Source organism: Moschus berezovskii, chromosome X, assembly GCF_049115385.1.
Source record: "Moschus berezovskii isolate FMDL1 chromosome X, NW_MosBer_1.0, whole genome shotgun sequence".
NCBI lineage: Eukaryota > Metazoa > Chordata > Mammalia > Artiodactyla > Moschidae > Moschus > Moschus berezovskii.
In genome coordinates, this window is record NC_142488.1 from 122,462,731 (window position 1) to 122,483,822 (window position 21,092).

Consider the following 21,092-nt stretch of genomic DNA (forward strand, 5'->3'; position numbering starts at 1 on the left):
ATTAAACCATTCATAGAAATAGAGACGTTCCTTAGTAGAATCCAAAACTCTTTACCCTGATCAAGGTTGATTTTTTTCTTTTCTTTCTTGTGTGGTATCAATGAACAATTACTTACCTAACTTGGAATCAAGTAATTGCTTAATTTCTTTGGAATCTTGCAGTTCCTTCACCCATGCCTCTTCTCTATGCTCCAATGGAAAGTTCACGTCAAGTTTTGGTATTGGGTATCCTTGCCAGAAGAAAGATGAGAAGCATAATAGTTTGGGTCATCAAAGGTTTTTACAGAGTTCAGCCTGATATCTTTGACATGTGGCTGCTTAATATTCACTTCCTCCTCAATTACTATTACATCACCTGGAATCTCTTGCAAGAGTCTTTTTTTTTTAAAGATAAGAACAAAAAATGAGAGAAGAACCTTTTGTGTTCAACTTAAGGCACTCTTCCTCTAACCTATGGAAGGGGAGTGAATCAATTCTGTGCTGAAATCAATACACTAAATTGCTACTTTATCTATTTTGATAATAGACTGATTTAGGTTAGAGCCAAGAAAGTAAAGTGAAAGCATTAGTCACTCAGTTGTGTCTGACTTTTTGTGACCCCATGGACTGTAGCCCACCAGGCTCTTCTGTCCATGGACTTCTCCAGGCAAGAATACTGAAGTGGGTTGCCATTTCCTTCTCCAGGGGATCTTCTCGACCCAGGGATTGAACCTAGGTCTCCCGCACTGTGGGCAGACTCTTTACCAACTGAGCCACCAGGGTAGACCCTAGGTTAGAGCCAAAATATGAAATAAATCCTCATAAAGTTGGCATTGAAACTGAGAAATGCTGATATTGAGTACTATGTGAAGAGATAGAGGTAAAGCCAGAAGTTATGCAACTGCTTATTGGAAAAATTTCAATTGAGATTTCCAAATTATAATGGAAACTGACTGGGTTGACAACCAGAAAAGCAGTTTATGTTTGCTTCAGCTGAAATCTGGAAGTGAACTGATTCTCCTGAATTTACCCCCAAGTAACCATTAAAGAGTGTTTCTCACTGTCAGGCTAAGGACAACCAAAGAAATTTCTCCATTCAGTGCCCCCTGCCGTGTCCTATTACCCTCTCTTTACTGAGAGCCTCTCTGGCTCACAGTCTCTCTGCACACCCCTTCCTTGCCTTCTCTGCTCTGCCCAAGTTAACTGGCCCATCATCAAGTGTGGGTTGGAAGTAGCTCATTTGGTATAGAAATGCAGCATGATGTTTAAATATTAGCACCATTAAATAATATTAGCAGGTTAATTTGATGAATTTTAACCATTATATCAAAACATAGGAAGTGGACTAAAATATCTTATTTTATATTTTCATGGAAAAAAAGATCTTTTAAGATTAAGAAACAAAAATGTACATCATATAAAATTCTGTTTAAATTCACTATATTGTTTTTGTTTGGGTTTCAAAGCTAAGAATAGGATGAGAGAGCAATGAGACCAAGGTCAAATAAACTGGATGTCACAGGTCAAAGGAAAGCTGCCATTATGTATTAAAAATGGAAGCAAATTGAAACTTGAAATAAGCAGAGAGAGTAGCAAAGGCCTACATGTGAAATACTGATGTATAACCTACATTCAGGAAGGGAGACAGACTTCCAGTATGATACCATGAGGAGCTCTGTAGACCTATTTCCCAGTTTAACTGGTAAAAATTATTTAAAATGATACAAGAAACATTTAAAGTCTAGAAAATTAAGAAACATCTATTTTTAATACCCCCAGAAGGGGGAAAATGGAATAGAGTTACATACGAGAAATATTTCTACATCTCACTGACATTAAGTCAGTATAAATCTGAAGCTGATTATAAGTCAAGATGTACATGTTAACTCTAGAGTAACCACTAAGGAAATAACTTTAAAATTTGTGAAAATTCATTAAAGTCAGTAAAATGTTACATTTAAAATATTTACTTGGTGTCAAAGAAAGCAGTAAATGACAGATAGAGGGACAAAAATGATATGAGACATATCCAAAAATGAAAACTAAAATAGCAGATATAAATCCAACCATATCAAAGATAAGATTAAATGGTATGAATTAAACAACTCAATCAAAAGGCAGAGATCGTCAGACTGGATTTTTAAAAATCCAACTAGATGCTGTCCAAGGAAACACACTTCAGATTCAAAAATACAAACAGATTGAATGTAAAGAAACAGAAGAAGATATGTCATGCAAGCAGCAAGCAACCATAAGACAGCCAGAATGACTATATTAATATCAGACAAAATAGACAGTAGAACAAGAGAACCACTTCATAATGATAAAAGGATCAATCCACCAGGAAGATTTAACAATTATAACCATATGTGCACTTAATAACACAGTAGCAAAATATATGAAGAAAAAATGTAAAAAGAAATAGACAATTGATAACAATAGTTGTGGACTTCAATACCACTTTGCACTACTAGATAGAAAATTTAGGCAGGATATCAACAATAGAAGACTTAAAAATACCATAAACCAACTAAACATCACAGACATTTATAGACAACACTCTACAGTGAACAACAGGAGAATATACATGCTTCTTAGGTGCAGAGAAAATTCTACAGGACAGTCGAGATGCTATACCATAAAACAAAAGTTCAAAAATGTTAAAGGATCACAATTACAAAGTACATTTCCCCCACGAAAATGACATTATAAATAACAGAAAGAAAATTGGGAACATCACAAATATAAAGAAATTGAACAACACATTCTTAAGTAACCCATCAGTCAAAGAAGAAATCAAAAGGGAAATTAGAAATATTCTGAGGTAAATGAAAATGAAAACTTTGGGAGGTGAAACCAGTGTTTAGTTAGAGGGAAATATATGAATGCCTATATTAAAAAGGAAGAAAAATCTCAATAACCTAACTTTACACCTTACACCATACCCTGGATGCAGACAGGAAATGTGTGCTCAAACTTGAGCTTCTTCCTGAATGTTAACGTCATGCAATTTTTAATTATATACCGACTCCACCCCTACCCACTCCATTATCCTGCATAACACACAGATCCTTATGCCTCTGGTGCACTCAGTCTCCTCTTCCTGGACTCTCAGAGCCCTGCTTCTGACACTATCACCAGTTTGTATTCCCCAACCTATGCTCAAAGCCCATGTCAGTGGAGTCCACTAACCATTCCCCTTGACCTGTCTCCCACCCTTCTGACCTGAGTTCCCATCCTCTAGTGACTGCAGCCGTGAAATTAAGACACATGCTCCTTGGAAGAAAAGCTATGACAAACCTAGACAGCATCTTAAAAAGCAGACACTGCTTTGCCAACAAAGGCCCATATAGTCAGAGCTATGGTTTTTTCAGGAGTCATGTATGGATGTGAGAGTTGGACCATAAAGAAAGCTGAGCACCAAAGAATTGATGCTTTTGAACTGTGGTGGCAGAGAAGACTCTTGAGAGTCCCTTGGACTGCAAAGAGATCAAACCAGTCAATCCTAAAGGAAATCAATCCTGAATATTCATTGGAAGGACTGATGCTGAAGCTGAAGCTCCGATACTTTGGCCACCTGATGCGAAGAGCCGACTCATTAGAAAACCCTGATACTAGAAAGGATTGAAAGCAGGAGGAGAAGGAAGCAACAGAGAATGAGACGGTTGGATGGCATCACTGACTCAATGGACATGAGTTTGAGCAAGTTCTGAAAGATGGTGAAGGACAGGAAGCCTGGCATGCTGCAGTCCATGAGGTCGCAAAGAGTCAGACACGACTGAGCGACTGAACTGAACTGAAAATATAGAAGCAACCCAAGTACACATTTATGGAAAATGGATAAGCTAAATGTGATATATACATACAAAGGATTATTATTCAGCCTTTAAAGGGATGGAAATTCTGACATATGCTACAACATGAATGAACCCTGAGGACATTGTGCTAAGTGAAATAAGCCAGTCACGAAAAGACAAACACTGCATTATTTTACATGAGGTACACAGAGTAGTCAAATTCATTAAAACAGAAAGTTGAATGGTGGTAACCAGGAGCTGGTGATGGGGTGGGGGGCAGAGTGTGGAATGAAGAAATGAGAAGTTGTGTAAATGGGTATAGAGTTTCAATTTTACAAGATGAAAACAGTTATGGAGATGGATGTTGGGAACGGCTCCACAAAATTACAAATGTATTTAATACCTCTGACCTGTATACATAAAAATGGCTGAGGTTGCAAATCTTAGGTTGTGGGTATTTTATAATGATAAAAAAAAATGAAAAGAGAAAAATAGGATTCCTGAGCAGGGCCATTAGCTTAAGGGATTTTCAATCCCTCTCGATCTAATGTGCTTTACGACCAGCTATTCCCAGAGAGTTATTTCCTCCTTCTACTCTTGATCAGACTGGCCCATTTCCATCAGACTTTCCCCAACTCTACAGAGCTCTTGAGCTCTCAAAACAGAAACCAAAAAAAAAAGGAAATCAAACCCTTGCCTTACCAGGGTCGAGAAAGGGCTGGCCTTCCCCAGCAGCACTGAAGCTCAGCTCCTGCGGCCCAGCTTGTGGGATCCATGCCTCTGCCACTGGGACTTCTGGGGCAGGTCCCATTACTTGGAGTGGGGGTGACTCCAGGTGGATGTTTGGTGGTATGTGTGCCATTCCCACTGGTGTCAGTTCTTCCAAGAGCATTTCCTGCCTGTCGAGCTGGAGGAAATGCCAGAACCATCACTAAAAGTCCAGACCAGCCCTGCCCAGTAGCAATAAAATGCAAGCTACCCATGTCCTTTTAAATTTACCAGAGGCCATATGAAACAAAAAAGGAAATAAAATTAATCTTAACAACATACAGTATTTAACCCAATATATCTAAAATATCATAATTTCAGAATGTAATCAATATAAACAATTGTTAGTGAGATATTTCACCTACTCGTTTCATATTAAGCATTCAGAATGTGCTGTGTATGTTATGCTTACAGCGTATTTCAATTTGGAATAGCCACATTGCAAGTGCTTAAGAGCCACACTTGGCTATTAGCTACTGTGCTGGGTGGTACATGATTAGACCATACAAAGATAAAATCTTATATGGTAAGGTAAACCAGAAAGACAGAGAAAGGGAAACCTATAAATTCATCCTATCCTAGGGGGCAGGGAACCTTGGATGACTCTTGCTCAGGCAGGCTAACTACAGAGCCCCATTGACACCCCCTGCTGGAGTGCCCCTAATGCCCACCCACAAGTACTTCCTGCCTTCTCCCAAAGATTCTGTCTCTGCTCAGCTATGGGTTTCACTCGACGGTTCTGAACAGAGACCAATGCCACCACCCCTATGGGGCATTTTGCCTAGGATGGTAGGTGGTGGCTATCAGAATGTATGTACTAAGCCAGAGATGGGAGTCTATATAATTCACAGGGAAGAATTGTTCCACTTCCCAAACCATTTAGGAATGTTCCCTCAAACACTCACGTAGGTAAAAAGAACCTGTCAAGGATCTCACCCTATTGGTTATATAAACACAAAATATTTTTGCATATTCAGTACTCTTGCCTAGAAAATCCCATGGATGGAGGAGCCTGGTGGGCTGCAGTCCATGGGGTCGCTAAGGGTAGGATACGACTGAGCAACTTTACTTTCACTTTTCACTTTCATACATTGGAGAAGGAGGTGGCAACCCACTCTGGTGTTCTTGCCTGGAGAATCCCAGGGATGGGGGAGCCTGGTGGGCTTCCGTCTATGGGGTCACACAGAGTCGGACACAAATGAAGTGACTTAGCAGCAGCAGCATGACTTGGATTTTCTAGAAAAGCATTACTTTGGCAATCAAAGAAAGACTATACTACTTATTGTTCCAACTGACCAAGAGTTGTTTGTCACTTTGAAAAATCATATGACCAGCAGCAATACCACTCATAATGTTTGAGTGTACCATATCACTCAGAAGTTCTGGCTATCACATTCCCAGTGTAGCTATGCGTAGATTCAAGCAAATGACAATTCCCTAAAGTTTTGGTGCAATCAAGCCCAAATACATGCACAATGAAATGCTTATTAGTTCATAAGAAATCACATTCCTTTTCCTTTATATTCCTTCTAGACTCAACTCAGGGTTGGCAATATTTTCTTGTAAAGAGACAAACAGTAAATATTTTAGGCTTTGTGGGTAGTACTGGAGTACTGGTCTATCGTCTCTTCTTTTTTTAACCATCCTTCAAAAAAGGTAACAACCATGACTATTTCGTGGGTTGTATAAAAATAGGCTTTGTGTAATATTTGGCCCACAGGGCACTTATTGTATTGATTTTTTTTCCTAATTTTGTATATGTAATTTATATTATAAATTTCATTTTAGGATAGTAAAGGGGACATTATCAAATATTTGTTATAGAAGTGGAGTTGGGTTTAATAGTTGAGACTGTCTGGAACCTATGCTGATTCCAGCAGAAGGAAAAATTGGAAAGCTCCAGCAGGGAAATGCTATGGTACCAGTCAGAAGGTCTGATCCAGTCCCAGCTGCCTTGCTACTTCTTTGGGTCTAATTACCAAGATCCCAACCTCTTTTCTCACCTGCTGCTCTGGTATCTCAAGTTCTCGCTGTAAGTCTTCTATCAGTGACACAACTCTTTCTCTGTTCTCTGGGCAATGTTCCCTCACCCAAGTCTCTATCTCTGTGGGGAGAATCGTTAGGAATTGCTCCAACACCAGCAGCTCCAAGATTTGCTCCTTAGAACGCATCTTTGGCTTCAGCCATTGACAGCAGAGCTCCCAGAGTTTGTTGAAAGCTTCATGAGGCCCAGCTGCTTCTTTGTACTGGAACTGCCGGAAGCGCTGGCGGAAGACCTCACAGTCAGTATCATACTCTTGAAACACCGAGCCCTGATTCAAGGAGGCCTGGATTGCACAACCCAGGGCCACAGCCATCGTCCTCTTCCAGCAATGTGCAATTTATATGGAACTTGAAGTGGCAGATTCAAATTTCTTTACTTCTGTTATCCTCGGGGTGGAGCCACCTATGTAGACGCTGAGGTTGGGACAAAATGAGAAAAGAGAAACAGTAGTGGTTACCAGAGGGCAGATATACCTCCCTTAACTTGCTTACTTTTTTCCAAAGCCCTAAGGAAGCAAATCAATCTTTGGGGGGGAGGGGGTAATTGAGAATCTGATGAAAGCCTTGAACTCTCTTCTAGAAAAATACACATCACATGAAATTCTGCATTTAAGTTCAATAAGGCTACAAAATCTTCAAGACCATCAATGAATTCTCTAGAAATGTACTCTCCAATCTGGTATTCAATAGTCCCATGTGAGTTGGGAGGAGAGATAAATTAGGAGTTTGGGATTAACACATACACATTACTATATATAAAATAGGTAAACAACAAGGACTTACTGTATAGCACAGGGAATTATATTCAATATCTTGTAATATCCTATAACACAACATTGTAAATTAACCACACCTCAACAGAAAAAATGGGCTTCCCTGATAGCTCAGTTGGTAAAGCATCCACTTGCAATACAGGAGCTGCTACTGCTAAGTCACTTCAGTCGTGTCCGACTCTGTGTGACCCCATAGACGGAAGCCCACCAGGCTCCCCCTTCCCTGGGATTCTCCAGGCAAGAACACTGGAGTGGGTTGCCATTTCCTTCTCCAATGTGTGAAAGTGGAAAGTGAAAAGTGAAAGTGAAGTCGCTCAGTCGTGTCCGACCCTTAGCGACCCCACGGACTGCAGCCTACCAGGCTCCTCCATCCATGGGATTTTCTAGGCAATAGTACTGGAGTGGCTTGCCATTGCAATACAGGAGACCCCGCTTCAATTCCTGTGTCGGGAAGATCCGCTGGAGAAGGGATAGGCTACCCACTCCAGTATTCTTGGGCTTCCCTTGTGACTCAGCTGGTAAGGAATCTGCCTGCAATGTGGGCGATCTGGGTTCGATCCCTGGGTTGAGAAGATCCCCTGGCAAAGGGAAAGGTTACCCATCCAGTATTCTTGCTTGGAGAATTCCATGGACTATATAATCCATGGGGTTGCAAACAGCTGGACATGACTGAGTGACTTTCACACTTTCACTTTCAATAGAAAAAAGCAGGCCTACATGGATGTCTAAATTAATTCAACTAAAAATTAAATTTCTCATTCATTCTAGTCACATTTCAAGTGCTCAAGTGAAATCTCTGTGTGGTACATATATACAGTGGAATATTATTAGCCATAAAAAGGACAAAATATTGCCATTTGCAGCAATATGGATGGATCTGCAAACTGTCATACTGAGTGAAGTAAGTCAGACACAGAAAGACAAATATCATATGATATCAAATGTGCGGAATCTTAAAAAATGATACAAATGACTTATCAAAAAAACAAAAAGTTACAGATGTAGAAAGTAAACTTATGGTTATGAGGGGGTAAGGGGGGGAGGGATAAATTGAAAGATTGGGACTGACATATACACACTATTATATACAGAACAGATAACTAATAAGGACCTACTGTACAGGGAACTCTACTCAATACTCTGTAATGGCCTACATGGGGAAAGAATCTAAAAAAAGAGTGAATATATGTATAACTGATCCATTTTGCTGTACACCTGAAACTAACACAACACTGGAAATCAACTATACCCCAATAAAATTTGTTTTAAAAAGGAGAGACATCTCTGCAGAAAGTTTTATTGGATAGCTCTGCTCTAGAATTCCATGAACCTAAAGTAAAGAAACCCTTCCCTTAAATGAACCCCTACAGATTTAGTGGCTTCTGAACCCACTTTCAACCTAATTCCCACTGTCTTGTGGTTTTGAATACGCTAGGCCACAGAAGACATGGCAAGCAATATTTACAATGGTGAAGAACCCTAAAAGTTCATCTACCTTTGAGGAGCCCTTAGTCATCTTCAACCATGGGGATCTTAGCTAGACTCATGCCTTGCAAAGACAGTAAACCACCAATCCCTTATTCCTTCCTGCTAGGGGTCACCTGCAGTTCAGCCAACATCACCATGACCCTCACCCTGAAACAGCATTCTAAGTGACTTTCTCATGAGAAAAATACATGGCAACAGGGCAGGCCAGCAGGAATCAGGTCTGCATTAATAACCTAGGACATTTCTCACATTTGTCATGCCTTGTGCCAGGTACTGTTCTACGCCTCCCACATATATTGGTTCATTTAGCCCTTACCCAACATCAGGAAGTGGGCTCTAGTACCGTGTCCTGAACACAGGTGAGAGACTGAGGTAAGGATGAGGAGGACTGAATAACTTGCTCCAAGTCACACGGTAAATGCCAGAGGGGAGTGGCAAGGAGTTTGGAATCGACATACTACTGCAATGCTAAAGTCTAAAAACATCCAAATGTTCTCAGTGCTATCTCTGAGGTCTCAGAGGCCCTCACATCCATGTCTCCACAGATGTCAACCCTAGTACGCACCAGGGCACTGTGGCTCTTCTCTGCCTGTATTTTCGGGGACACCTCATGTACCTGTCCCCCTTCTTGGAGTGGGACAAGGAAAAAATACTCATGATTCCAGCCAGTCATCCCAAATGGACACAGTCACCATCTCACCTTTATCTTGATGGTAGTCTGGGTTTTGGCGTCAGACCCCTCTAGTGATAACCTGCTAGCCGTGTGATGCTGACACCCAGGGCTTCTGTTGTTAACAGGAGATAATCACAGCATCTCTTTCCTAGAAGTTCCCTCGGCAGAGCCCACTGCAGGGAACAGCAGCATGCTTGGCACAAAGGAAGCGCTCAGGAAAGGTCATTTCCTAGGAAGCTTCTATTTAACCTCCCCTGCCAAGGCACCTAAATGTCTCTGGGGACATCCAGGGACGTGCCTTGAACGTGCTCCAGCCTCGTAGCTGGGCAGCCCTCCTCCGATGGTCCCAAACCTTACACCACGTCGACCAGGGAACTGACCCTCCGGGTTTCCCCCACGTCGGCCCCTCCGGAGAAAAACTTCACTCCATCCTAGGGCGGATGGCTCCTCCCCAAACCCTCTTGAGTGAACCCGGGCCCACAGGGCCCGTGGATGAATAAGAGTGTAAAGAGAGAGCACTCAGGAAAAGGATCGAGGGACAAGCCAAAAAGAGGGTTGAAAATCGGGTACCCGCGGTGCGGCGCGGCCCCAGCGCGCTCCCCAGGGAGGATGTTGCGCTCCCCGCCCGAGAGAAGCCCGGGAAGGCCCGGCGGGTAGCAGGGGACGGCGGCGGGGACCCGGGCCGGACATGGGCCCTCCGCCTGTCGCTCCTTCCCGCGCCCGCCGCCCGATCGGGACTGGAGGCGGCGGGTTAGCTCAGCCCGAGCGAGATGGGAGCCCGGCTCCCCGCGCCCGCGCCCCAGGGACGGCCACGCCCTCTGGCCGCTCCGGGACTCACCGCCTCAGCGCCCGCGGCTCTCCCAGGCTCACCCGGTGCAGCTGCCCATGGCGCAGGCGCGCGGCCGCGCTGCGGACTACAACTTCCGGCAGGCTCCAAGCCACTCTCCCAGCGATCTCAGTCTCCAAGGATGCTGAGGCGGAAGAGGCTCGGATTTTCCTTGGCCTCCCTCGGTGATGAGGCCGCTTTGGAAGCGACCCCATTTCCGGTCTTAAACGCCTGTAAATTCCCGGGGATTGGGTGGGGCATGCCGCTGTTCTAGATCCTAGCGATGGCTTCTCTCCCATCAGCCCTAGAGTAACTGGAGCGGCTGGCGACTTCCTGAAACTTGTTATGACTGGATCAATGCTTCTCAAACCTCTTTTTTAGGAAGAATTTCTTGTGAGGACCTGTTAAAAATTCAGCTTTCTGGGCTCTCCCCCGACACCTGTACGCATTGAATCTCTCGTGAGCTGGAGGATTCGCATTTTAATAAGCTTTCCTGGGGATAATGACCCTGGTCTTTCCCTTCCGCATCATACTGCCCTTGAGCTATCTTTGTATTTTCCTCTTTAAAGAACTAGGATTTGACAACGCTCAGTTCAGTTCAGTTCAGTTCAGTCGCTCAGTCGTGTCTGACTCTTTGCGACCCCATGGACTGTAGCGCACCAGGCCTCCCTGTCCATCACCAAATGCCAGAGTTTACTCAAACTCATGTGCATTGAGTCGGTGGTGCCATCCAACCATCTCATCCTCTGTCCTCCCGCCTTCAATCTTTCCCGGCATCAGGATCTTTTCAAATGAGTCAGTTCTTCGCATAAGGTGGGCAAAGTATTGGAGTTTCAGCTTCAGCATCAGTCTTTACTGAATATTCAGGACTGATACCCCTCTCTGATTTCTGTCGCCACCAGAGAGCTCTTGGATCTTTAGGTCGCCAACATGCCCCGCCTCTTGTCTTCCAATTGGTCTTTCGCTGTTCCCGCCCCCGGAGTCACTTTCACTTCTTTCACTTCTGGGTGGTCAGGGTGAGTTTTGGCCAGGCCAGAGGCGATGATGTCATCCGGAAGATGTAGTCCTCACATTTGACCCGAGCTAGTTTGTGTGTGTGTCCTCACATTTGACCTGAGCTAGGGGTGTGTGTGTGTGTGTGTGTGTGTGTGTGTGTGTGTGTGTGTGTCTTTGGACGCCAAACTTTGGTGTTGGTCCAAGACAGAGAGGAAAGAGCTGCCGACAACTGTGCCTCCCAGAGGCGTTGGTGGAAGCTAGACTGGAGGCAGGCACCCCATCATCCCAAACCCACAGAGGCCAAAGCACTTCAAACAGCTCTGTCTGAGCTGGAGTTGGGCTTATGGACTGGGACTTGGCACCAGCGACATGCTGACTCCTGCAGATTTTGTGTATTGTTGCATGGGGCGCCAGGTGCCTTCACCAGCTGTTTTGGATGGTTTCCCAGCCAAGATGGTCTGCGTTTGACCACAACTCCCAAGAGCAAAAAGTGGTCCTCATTGTGAAACCAGAGTAGTTTCTGCGGCTAGAGCCAAAGGAGGCCCAGCTCCACGGCCTCTCATCTGAGCTTCTGTGGATTCTGCTGCTGGTCCCCGGAATCACTCAGGCGGCTCCTTGAGCTTTGCCATGGATGTGTGCCTTTGGCTGGAGAAGCGCATGGAACAAGTTCTGAAGCTGCTGGTGATGGAGCAGTTCCTGACCATCCTGTCCCAGGAGACCCACAGCAGGGTGCACATGCAGCTTCTGCACCATCCTATAAACTTGCCAAGAAGCTGTGACTTTTTAAAATGCATGCAGACAGAGCTTTCGAGAATGAGGGAAGAGGTGACTGAGAGAGAGATGTTTTATGTGGGCTTCGGTGCCCCAACTGGGACATCACAATGTCTTACTTCCCCTCAAGAGTCTGCTGAGTAGAACGACATGGGCAAGTGATTTTGTAGTTTAGTCTGGAACTTTCATCCTCCAGATTCCACCCCCAACCCAAGCACACAGAGGAACAGTGTAGAGTGCCTGTATTCACAGGGAGGCAGGTCACTGCTGCAAATAGTCAGTGTCATCTTGGATCAGAGGAGTTTGGATCCTGTCTCTGCCTGCACCTCAGTGGCAACGTGACTTGGGGCAAATCACTTTCCTCTTTGGGCCTCAATTCCCTTTTGGTAAAATGGCATCTTGGATTTTGAGGAATTAAGGGAGACCAACGTGTACATTCGGAGAAGGCAATGGCGAGCCACTCCAGTACTCTTGCCTAAAAAATCCCATGGATGGAGGAGCCTGGTAGGCTGCAGTCCGTGGGGTCGCTAGGGGTCAGACACGACTGAGCGACTTCACTTTCACTTTTCACTTTCACACATTGGAGAAGGAAATGGCAACCCACTCCAGTGTTCTTGCCTGGAGAATCCCGGGGACGGGGGACCCTGGTGGGCTTCTGTCTATGGGGTCACACAGAGTCAGACACGACTGAAGTGACTCAGCAGCAGCAGCAGCAACGTGTACATTGGAGAAGGAAATGGCAACCCACTTCAGTGTTTTTGCCTGGAAAATCCCAGGGACAGCAGAGCCTGGTGGGCTGCCATCTATGGGGTCGCACAGAGTCAGACACAACTGAAGCAACTTAGCAGCAGCAGCAGCAGCAGCATATACATTTGGATCACATAGTCGATGCTTAAAACTGAGCAGGCCTGGTGCGATTTCTGCTTATGGCACACGCTACTGCTCCTGAGGCTGACACAGGAGATCCTCTTGAGCTCAGGACTTCTGGGATCCAGGGCACTCTGTGATCATCCACAAGGGAACATCCCAGCAGCAGGGGACCACTACATGGCCTATGGAGGGGTGAAGCCGCCTGGGTCTGAAATGGAGCAGGTCAAAATTGCCCTGCTGATCAGTACCACACTATGCCTGTGAGTAGCCACTGCCCTCCAGCCTGGGCAACATCGCGAGACCCCGCGCCCCCCCCCCCAACAAACAAACAAACGAAGTTGTTAGTTGTTTTATTAAGGTCAGCAGTCAGGGCTGTGGAATGGCCTCACTGACAGGGGCAGGATGGAACATGGCTGCTAACAAGAGAGAGTTTCTGAAGTCAAGGTGGAGTGAGTGTGGAGTGAAAGACCTCAGAAATGGTGGTTTGGGGTCTTTCTGGAAGGGAGGAGCATGTCTTCGAGTCCCTCTTTTAAATTAAACTTTTCATTTTGATGTTACTGTAGATTGACAGGCAGTTGAAAGAAATAGAGATGTCTCTTTCCCCTTTCCCTCATTTCCCTAGTGGTGAAGTGAGAATCGCTCAGTTGTGTCCAACTGTTTGAGACCTCGTGGACTGTAACTTGCCAGCCTCCTCTGTTCATGGGATTCTCCAGGCAAGACTACTGGAGTGGGTTGCCATTTCCTCCTCCAGGGGATCTTCCCAACCCAGGAATTGAACCCAGGTCTCCCACATTGCAGGCAGATTCTTTACCATCTGAGCCACCTAGGAAACACTAATGGTAATCCCTTGCAAAACTGCAGCACAAGGTACACCCAGAATGTTGACATGAGTACAGTCAGGATACAGAACAATTAGTTCATCACTGCAAGGGCCCTCCTGCTTTTCTTTCATAGACTCACTCTCATCTTGTCCTTCCCATCCACCCCTCTCCTACCCACTCCCAAACCCCTCACCCCTGGCAACCACCAACCTGTTCTCCTTTTCTAGAAGTTTTAAGAATGTTTTATAAATTGAATCGTAGTTTGTAACCTTTTGAGATGGCTTTTTCCCCATTCACCATAATTCTCCAGAGATTTATCTAAATCCTTCTGTGTAACAATATCTGTTCCCTTTTATTGCTGAGTAGCATGCTATGGTATGTATATATCACAGTTTGTTGAACCACTCACCCACTGAAGGACCTGGGGGTGATTTCCAGCTTTTGGCTATTACAAACAAGTTGGTACATGTGGGTGTGCTAAGTCACTTCATTCGTATCCAACTCTGTGACCCCATGGACTGTAGCCCACCAGGCTCCTCTGTCCATGGGGATTCTCCAGGCAAGAATACTGGAGTGGGTTGCCATGCCCTCCTCCAGGGGATCTTCCCAACCCAGGGATCAAACCCTTGTCTTTTATGTCTCCTGATTTGGCAGACGGGTTCTTTACCACTAGCACCACCTGGGAAGCCCCAAACAAGCTGGTATGAACATTTAATTGTTAAATTATTTTTATGGTTGTTGCTTTAAATTCACAGTCAGATAATTCTGATACCTAATTCATTTTGGAGTTAGTGTCACTTGGTTGTCTTCTGTCATTCAAGTTGTGAATCTCCTGCTTCTTTGTATGAAGGGTAATTTTCCATCGTGTCCTCGACTTTTGGTGTCATGTTAGGAGACACTGGGTTCTGTGGAAGCTTGGTAGTGTAGCAGGCAGTCTCCCTGTTTGGGTTTGGAGAGCAGGCCCTGGCCTCCTACTCTGGGCTGTGGTTGTGAGGACAGCATGATTTTCAGAGCCTTCGTGGGGCCTTTGCCTTGCTTCGTTTATTGCAGGCTACTGGGGCTTCCTTGAGTTCCTGGGGATGCTGCCTAGGGAAATTGAAGGAGTTTTCCCAGGCCAGGCCACCTTGGGATTCTAGGTGAGGGAAAGGATTCCCCCTGCTGCCTCCAGAGACAGGAATGCTTGCTATGTGGGGAGCTTCTGGAGGTAAGAGGCGGGGACCAGTGGGGATGGGGAATATTTCCTGGGCCTGGGCTCTTTGTGGCCTGATTCCCTTTGCTGGTGCCTCCCAGCAGCAGAGTGTCTCTTGGGGAAGTGGGGAGGGCAGTTTCAGGCCCAGCAGAGAAGCAATGCGCTTCCTTAGCAGTGAATGGCAGTAAATGTCTTTCCTAGGGGACAGGAGTCTTGGGTCCTTGAAAAAAATCACTACCCTTGATTTTTTTTTCAGATTAAAGCTGAAAGAAATCTGATATGAAGTGTGAGCTCATCATCTCCACCGTGTCTGAGAGCCCCTGCAAAGACTGTTAGAATGAATAGAATTTCCTCTCCAGTGTAACCCAGGAAAATTATATCAACATAAAAATATATCAAACTAGAAGGACTGACAGGCACCTTTTATTTTAACCAGTGAAACAAGGGAGGATTTTGTTATTTTACCTTTTTTTGCATTTTCCAAGATTATGGACAGGCATAAGCAGGTAGGTTATATGACTTTTTGGCAATGGCCAACTCCACCCTGGTGCAGCTCGTGTCAGAACCCACAGCCATTTGGACAAGTCCAGATCATTTCTGTGCCTCCCCAGTTGCCTCCCAAGTAAAAAACTCACTACGTTTTTGGAAGCCAGGGTGGGTTTCAGGTATTTATCTGCCAGCCTTCTGATAATTGGTATGGGCATGTTAGGACTGACTTTAGAGGTTCCTTTATCCATGACTGGTTGATTCCACAGACAGCTTTCAGAAGAGAGCACAGCTGAGAGGGCCTGAAAAAGATGAGGAGACCCACTTAACCCAGTGGACCGAGGGGCTTCTGCCCCATACCCCTGCCACCTCCCTGCCACACACACTTGCTTTCAGCAAGTGGTCATGAGATATTGCTTTGGGCCATAGTATAATCTGAAATGTCAACCTTATCATTTCCTTCATTCCGTCATATACATGGGTCTGTGTTGAGAATCTCTGTTCTGTTCCATTGACATATTTTTGATTCTTGTTTTAGTCACTAAATCTATAGTGTAGATTTTCACATCTTGAAACAGCTCACAATCATGGCTGTTTCCACATGTTGTTTAGTTGCTCGGTTATGTCAACTCTTTGTGACCCCATGGACTGTAACCCACCAAGCTCCTCTTTCCATTGGGATTCTCCACGCAAGAATACTGGGGTGGGTTGCCATTTCCTCCTCCAGGGGATCTTCCTGACTCAGGGATCAAACGCGCAAGAGGATTCTTTACCACTGAGCCACCTGGGAAGCTTTCACATCGATTCTCTTTTATTTGATTGAATAATCTGTTCATTTCATGGCAAAATCCTGTTGAGGTTCATGACTGTGCTTGCACTGAATTCAAAGATGCATTTTGGGAAGAACTGTTAGGGTGGCAGTAATTAATTTTCCTGTCATGCAAGAAATGGTATTTTTAGTCTTAAAACAGAAAACAAAAAGCTTCAAGCACATTTCTCTCTAATTTTAAAAATGATATTCATGTGTGTTTTGTAGTCAGTGTGAAATGGACACATCATTTCTGCTATTTCATATTTTATTTTTAGAGCACATAATATCTTCTTTTATGTATTTAACTTATATCCAATAGTTTTTATAAAATATATGGGTGAATGACTTGTTATTACAAAGGGACACCCACTTAAGACAAAGGCAGTTTTTCTAATTTCCTTATGTAAATAAATTATAGTATATCAATAATATGGTGAGGGGGTCCTCTATGTACTGACCTGGAAAGAATATCCAAGAAATGATAGCTAAAGAAAGAAACTTGAAAAACAAGATATGTCTAAGTATCACATTTGTATTTCTTCAGAGTCATCTATACTGATAAAAGTAAATGCAAAGAATAAAATCTGAAATGTTTACAGCAAGCAAATGGCAGTTCTTCTGGGGTAGAAATGTAAGATGGGGGAATACAGAAAAGGGGTGGAGAGATGGATTATTAGTTGATCTCTGTAGATGTAATTCTTGTATTTTCTACAACAAGAATCTAAAAACGTGAGTCAATTCTATAAAACTATTTAAATAAAGAAAGATTCCTAGAAGCATAAATTTGAGACACAGAGAGGTGCAAATATCAAGGCAGGTTGGCCCAGATTCAGCCTGTTTTCTCCAAGAAAAGAGCATTGGGGCTCAGAAGAAAGATATCAAAACCCCCAAACAAACAAACAGTGAACCAGCCTGTAACTAGAGCTCAAGGCAAGGGCACAGACTTTGCCAGGGAAGACTCTACCAGTCAGTGGCTTTAAGAGGTTCTCATTCAGGAGAGAAAGAGAGGGTGATGATATGCATTCTCCAGTTTCAGGCTTCCATTTTACAAGGAATACATTCCTGATAAGAACAGCAGCAGCAGCAGCAGACCTCTGCTCAGGGTGTCTGTCTGCCAGGCACTTCTCCAAAAGGCTTAACATACTCTGGCTCGTGTAATGTCATAACAGCTTTGGTGGGTCCATTGTCATGCCCACTTACCCAGAAGAGGACACTGAGGTACAGGAAAAGAATGTTATTGGCCCAAGGTCATACAGGTGGTACGTGGCAGAACCAGGAAGTGAACCCAATTTGTTTGGCATAAGGGCCCCAGTCTTCTACCCCTTCAGTTTGCCTCCTCTTGATCCTTGTAGAAGACCAGGAAACAATTCCCATCCCTCTATTTGTTCTGAACATTGAAAACAGTATCTTCGTGCCTTTACATGGTTCTACATGGGTGAGAGGAAACCGGGATGGCCAAGCCTTCCCTGCCACTCAAGAAAGGGGGCACATGGCCTGGGTCCCTTGTCCAGGCATCCATATCTCGATTTCCTCAGTTGTCATGTGAGACTGAGCAGGGCAGCCAGTGTGGGGCCAAGTCACATTTCCTCATAACAGTCATTTTAGTTCTTTAAACAGTAGCACTGTAAAAAAACACAAAGCCTGGTCTTCACTGTTAATAAAAACATCCTGTAGAAATCTATGTCCTACTTTGAGACAATATCCACATGGGTCACACACTTTTAACATTCACTATCTAGTTGTTCTATATCAGAGACTCACAAAGTAATACAGCATGAGAAGTCTGACCACTCACAACTATATTTTCTACAATTTAACACCCCATTTATGTGAATTGGTATTTAACAAAAAGCAGTAATTTGAGACTCATTGCCAAGGCTGGCAATGAGATCAAGGAATTGTAGAGAATCCTACCTTGAATTGAAATGCCTTAAAGCTTTCACTGGATGATTGGATCTTGAGACCACAATCGCTGACATTACCCAGAAGACCTGTTGAAATGCAATGAACATAGTTAGGACACTTTTTGTAATTCCTCCCATGGGAGAAGTTTTTACAGAGAGATTTTGCTCAAGTCAAGGAAGAGTCAGGACTTCCAATGTAGGGGACAGGGATTTGATCCCTGGTCATGGAACGAAGATCCCACATACTGCGGGGTAACTAAACCCACATGCCACAACTACTGAGCAAATGCACTCTGGAACCCACAGGCCCCAACTAGAGAGAAGCCCACCCACCACAACTATAGAAGCCTGTGCACTGCCATAAAGAGCCAGGCTGCTTTAACTAACACAACCACATAAATAATTTTAAAAAAAAAGCTACCAAAAATAAATAAAAAGAAAGAGCTTAAGACAAGAGAACTGATTGTCTAGGGAACAGATACAAAGATGGTACTCAAACATAGGTGATGGTCTGCCCTGTCTTCCAGCACCTCTAATTCACTGTATTCAGGCCTGAACATGGAGTAACTCAGGTGGTGGCAGCCTGGTCAGATCTTACCATTGCACGTGACCAGAGTGTTCTGAGCCATTGTGAGTCACCATGACTCCTCTTGGTGCCTAACCAATCAGGTACTAGGACTTAGAGAAAGGTAGTGGGAGAAGGGAAAAAATCATTTTCTTCCCCTTTTTTGCTCTCCCTTCCAGACCAATGGTTACTCCTGTGAAAAACGTGGTCTCTCAGAATAACCTCCGTGGTAAAACATTGAGATACATTTAGCTAATGTAGCATCTTTAGCTGCCATCACAAAATGAATTGGCTTGATGAACCCCAGCCCTGCTGGGTAAAAGTTATGTGACTACCATTTGCCCACATTAGGAAAATGTTGCTGCACATAGTAGTGTTTAAGAGTACAAGCTCAGAAGGCAGGCTGTTTAATTTCCAGTGCCAGTTCTGTAGGAACTTGGACAAGTCCTTTAAACTCTCTGATCCATTGGTTCCCCCTCTGTAAAGGTAAGAGGACAACAACACTTCCTTCCTTTCGAGTTGTGAGGATTGAATGAGATGATACTACTGAAGTGCTCAGAACAGTGCCTAGCACACAGGGAGTGCTCGGATGACCTTAGCATTCATCATTGTGGTCATCTCAGCCACAACGATTTGATGCAGCCTTAGTTGGATACACTGTATATTGAATCCCTTCAAAGTTCACCTCCCCAGTGACACTGTTCCCCTCCTCTTTGTCCCATTTCCAAAGAAGAGGTCTTGGCGCAAGGCAAAGTTCACGCTCCTCACAGTATCTGAAGGGGCGGGGCTCCTGAGTTTCAAGCTGGTCTCAACGTCATGCTGATGGTCAAGTCCTTGGTTATGCAATTAGTTGTATTCTCTCAAGAGAGAACATTCCATTTGTATCCCTGAAAGTTCCACTACAATCTTTGAGAAGCATTTCTGGAATAACTCAGCATGGGCCATAGTCCCAGAGAGCTAGGACATCTACTCTTGCAGCCATGCATGAGCTCAATTCCAGTTCTCACTGGGGCTGGGGATCCCGAGGTCTGTCTGTGACCAAGATGTGAGCCAGTCTGGGCATCTAGGCCAGAAGCACTGCTGCTGGTGTTACTAACAGTGCTCATTAGTCCCTGATTAAGGAGTCACTGCCCCAAGTCAGGCACAAGACCATGAAGTCACACAGCCTACAGACACACCAACTATGGTCTATGTCTATAGTGTTGCTGGTGGCAGAGAGGGACATGTGCCCTCAGGCCAGGACATTTTCATGAATGTAGTACAAGGCACTGATGTAAAGGTGAGCTTTGTGTCCAAATGGAATAAGGATTCATATACCAGCAGTAACATCCTGAAATTTAAAGGGTAATTGTATACTGTAAACAATTAGTACAACATTTTTCATTAATTTACAAGAATCCAGACATAATAACACTCTGTTCACTTGCTTTGGAAATCAACTTGTTAGTGCAAATGCTCCCCCACTTTACCTTATATCAAAGACACAAACACTGATTGACATAAAATAAATGTATGTTCAAATCCCTTCACATTGAGGATTCAATTTAAGTCACATTTCTTCATCTGTAAAGTGAAGATCATAATTGCTCCCATCCCAGAGTTTGTCAAGAAAATGTTGATAGCAAAGGATATCACTTCAGTGTTAATGTTTGCTGACAGATTTCAAGCCCTGCTACTACCCCTTCCCCTTCTTCCGACATGTGTGGGCAAGCTGATAAGAGCACCTGAGTATTCCCTCCTTTTTTATGTGTCTATTTTTAACTAGTTATTATTTAGCATTTTGTGTACATGGATTATGCATTCATTGTGGAATATATTTCCCAATTCCTCCCTCTTATTACAACTTTTTAAAATACGTATCAATTCTTTTTCAAATTCTTTCCCCCTTTAGGTTGTAACATAAAATTGAACAGTTTCCTGTGCTATACGGTAGGTCCTTGTTGGTTATCTATTTTAAATATAGCAGTGTGTACATGTCCACCCAAAACTCCCAGTCTATCTCTCCCTTATCCTTCCCCCTTGGTAAGCATAAATTCATTCTTTAAGTCTGTGAGTCTGTTTCTGTTTTGTAAATAAGTTCATTTGTATCATATTTTAAAGATTCTGCATGTGAGCAATATACAATATTTGTCTTTCTCTTTCTGACTTACTTCACTCAGTATGACAATCTCTAGGTCCATCCATATTGCTGTAAATGGCATTATTTCATTATTTTTTATTGCTGAGTAATATTCCATTGTATATATGGACCATATCATCTTAAAGAAGATTTGGGACACATATTCCCTCCTTTGATGCAAGCCAGAAGCTCAAACCATGCCAGCCTCATCCA

General features: G+C 43.9%; 1 protein-coding gene across 3 annotated transcripts in view; it reads right to left on the reverse strand.

Annotated features, from left to right (window-relative positions):
• The window catches only part of ZNF449 (zinc finger protein 449), a 52,233-nt gene that overhangs the window by 8,353 nt on the left and 22,788 nt on the right, over nucleotides 1-21,092 (reverse strand). Inside the window, exons 2-5 of one of the 3 annotated variants that reach the window (XM_088834132.1) lie at nucleotides 18,206-18,282; nucleotides 6,548-7,001; nucleotides 4,479-4,683; nucleotides 117-230 (exon numbers count right to left, since the gene is read on the reverse strand). In XM_088834132.1, the coding sequence (XP_088690258.1) occupies nucleotides 117-230; nucleotides 4,479-4,683; nucleotides 6,548-6,901 (673 nt within the window). In that variant the 5' untranslated portion in view covers nucleotides 6,902-7,001; nucleotides 18,206-18,282. Of the gene's footprint in view, nucleotides 1-116; nucleotides 231-4,478; nucleotides 4,684-6,547; nucleotides 7,002-9,548; nucleotides 9,864-10,359; nucleotides 11,102-18,205; nucleotides 18,283-21,092 lie in introns of those variants that run through there. The other 2 variants (XM_055438100.2, XM_055438101.2) reach the window with 2 other exon arrangements.